A 3,147-nucleotide genomic window follows, 5' to 3' on the forward strand; every position below is an offset into this window, starting at 1 on the left:
AATTTGACCCGAGGACAACATGAGGGTTAAGTAGCATTACCTGACCAGGATGTTTTTCTCCGACTCATAGGCACATCTACGGGCCATCGACGTGAAGTTGATGCAGCAACTTATGTCAATCAACGAGGGCATCGAGTCCATCCGTTGGATGATAGAAGACAGAGGTGGCGTGGCGAGCCAAGAGGGCAGCCTGACGGGCAGCCTGTACAGCCTGTCGGACAGCCAGGACGGTACCTCGCTGCGCGGCAGCTTCAACAGCTTGAATGATGGTAACAGCAGCGGGCTGGATGGTCTGTCTGTGGGTAGCTACTTGGACACTCTAGCAGAGGACTTCCCGGATGACCCCTCACCTACGGATCTCGACTGTTTTGTGGAGAAAACTGTTATTGATGGGGACGCTTTCAGCAAATCGCCACTGAAAGTTCGAGTGGAATCAGATGAATACTACTGCTTCGGATAATAACAATAAGCTAAACACAGTTCCTATTGAGATATTCCGTGAAGAAAGATTTAAAAATGTGGTTCTTCACTTTGATAAACACCGCTGTCTGGTTTCCTCCTACATGCTTTACATTTGACTCATAATAGCGACAGCCAAGGTGTTGGCGATACCAAATGACTGTTACTCACTGTGTAACTAGCTTCCTTTTAATTGCAGATTGAACACACACCTCATCAAACCGTTGCCACTTAATGCCACACCAACTGCAAGTGAAAACATCTTAAAAACTCTTAACTTCTTAGTATTTTATCATGCAGGTCAATTCAATTACAACAAAAGGTGCTCTATTATGGTTTAAATATTGTATTTATTGTGGCGTTATCCAATACCTCAGCACAGTTAAAATACTTCTTAGTCTAAAATTGCTGAAGAGGGTGTAAATGTAAGTAGCAACTTCAGCTGAACGGCACATTTTCTTGTGTCTGTGGAAAATGGAACTGTGACTTTGTTTTAGGTCGACCACAATCAGCTGATCTAAGTGAAGGAGTAGATTGAAGTCCATGTTGAGTGATTTAAGTGGGAAAACCTGTTTAAAGTGGTAAGTGTTAAAGCAAGTGCAATTTGCTTCCATGCCAAATTCTGTGCACCACCTACTATAAATATTGAGCTTTTAATTATTTTTTTCTTAATTATTTTTGATTGATGGAAGTTCCTATTTTAAACCACACTCCAGAGATTAGTAGCAGATTCAAAGCATGGATGCTCGACTGAAAACCAAAGCCATTTGATTGTGTTATAATTAATTTTGGCCTGAGGAAAACTGTTAACACCAGATGGGAGATTTGTTGGTAGTGGACATATGGGAAAGACGTTTGCTTTGTAGAGACATCTTAATCCTCAAAAAAAACAAGGTTCAATGAGAGCGACACATTGGTGTACATAACTGTTGTTTTAGCTTTAAACTTTGTGTTGATTTGTTTGACATTTGTATTTTATGGTTCCTCCTTTTGAAAGAAAACTGTTTTTTTTAAATTGATTTCTGTGCATTTTGTTGTGGAAATTAAATAATATATTGTGATTTTCCTCCTGCTCATATTGTGTACGTCTTTAATGCAAAGAAACATAGTAACAGGAACAAAGAAGCAGGTCACTGACCCAGAATCTTAATGAGATGGAAAGTTAACATTATGGTGGTTTCCTTTTTTGGTCAATTTAAGAATACTCTCTTGATAATGAAGTCAGACTTTGTGGTGCCCTGTGTAATGTGGCATGACAAACTGACCCTCATTAAGTCCCCTTGTCACTCTAATTGTGGAAAAATTGTTGCTTATATGTGCCCTTTAAAAACTCCCAAGGTATTAGCAGAGGAATGCTACTTAGGATAATATTTAGAATGGCATACCAAGTACTACCATAGATGAGGACTAATGTTACCCAAAGCTCAATCATGAGTGCAATGCTTTGGAGTAATTTGAAAATAACACCAACCAAAAGTGAGACACAAGTGAAATGCCGGCCATGCCGAATATTTGATGGTCTGCTATGTTATTTTAAGTGTTGTGCATTGCAATAGCTTCTTATATATTACGTGGTAATTAAAGTTCCAAACGAGTATACAGGGGAAGTCATTATATCACAGATGAGAACCTTGGGCTCTTTGGCTTGCAGTTGTATGAGTGGCCACTGGCTGTGGGGAACAGTACTTCAGTAGTTCTCAGCCTGGGATCTGACATCAGGACATGGCTTTGGAAACACTTCTGTATTGGATAAGTCCTCATGTATTCCCTTTGTCCATAGAGCTGTCTCATGATAGGATCTCATCTTATTCATGATAGCTAGATCATGAATTCCCGGATGGAGGATTGTGTTGATGTGTTCTCAATGCGCGGCAGTCGTCTTACATAGTATGAAATGCACAAAAATAGCAAGATCGGACACAAAGGACACTTTTAGTGTTACATTAGTTCCAGACAGATATAATCACTTTATCCAGTCACATTAAGCCGACTTGTGACTTTGTCTCACTCCAAGTGCAAAGCTGCTTTATTTGGTTTTATGCTGCCTTTCCTTATCTCAACCTCCCAGAGGCTTTGGCAGGCTTAAGCTCCCTGTCAAGCTGAACCGCGCTGAGGCCACTAAACCAAAGAGCCTTGTGAATGGCAGCGCAACCTCCTTGTCAGCAATTCAATAAAAAACACAAAGTTCTCTAAACTTCCCTACATTTCATGTCTTAACAACTGTAACCATGTCATGACTGACTGATAGCTAATATCCCCTTCGGGGGAAATGTTGAGACTAGAGCTAGTGGCCTTGAAATAATTGGACACACAGAACAAGTTCTGCAAGTTTATGTTGTAATAGGTCTGAGTCAAAATTCCTAAGAGCTACATGGTACACTACACATAAACAAAAGTAGCTTTTTTTGGCCTCCCACCGTCTTTATAAGTGCACATTTCCTACATGAAAGGGAGAAGCAGTTGACACAGCCTTTGTGGTGAAGATACGTGCAGTCTTTCACCAAATAATTCAATCACATTGAAGCAAAATAATTTGTTTTGCTCAAGCTGCAAGCTTAAACTTAAATGTTTCCTCAGTCCAAGCAAAAACGTAATACATGTTACCAAATAATTGTCCCCTTATGGATGTGAGTGAGAAAACCCACTATCAGTATGTATTCATTCATTCATTCATTCATATTTATTATG

At 39.9% G+C, this 3,147-nt stretch overlaps 1 protein-coding gene across 1 annotated transcript in view; it reads left to right on the forward strand.

Moving 5' to 3' along the window:
• lurap1l (leucine rich adaptor protein 1 like) overlaps positions 1-884 on the forward strand; it is a 3,934-nt gene extending 3,050 nt beyond the window's left edge. The window contains exon 2 of the mRNA XM_032544042.1: positions 71-884. Within this exon, the coding sequence (XP_032399933.1) occupies positions 71-460 (390 nt within the window). The 3' untranslated portion in view covers positions 461-884. The remainder of the gene's footprint in view (positions 1-70) is intronic.
• The last annotated feature ends 2,263 nt before the right edge of the window (positions 885-3,147 follow it).

This window comes from Etheostoma spectabile, chromosome 19, assembly GCF_008692095.1.
Source record: "Etheostoma spectabile isolate EspeVRDwgs_2016 chromosome 19, UIUC_Espe_1.0, whole genome shotgun sequence".
Lineage (NCBI taxonomy): Eukaryota > Metazoa > Chordata > Actinopteri > Perciformes > Percidae > Etheostoma > Etheostoma spectabile.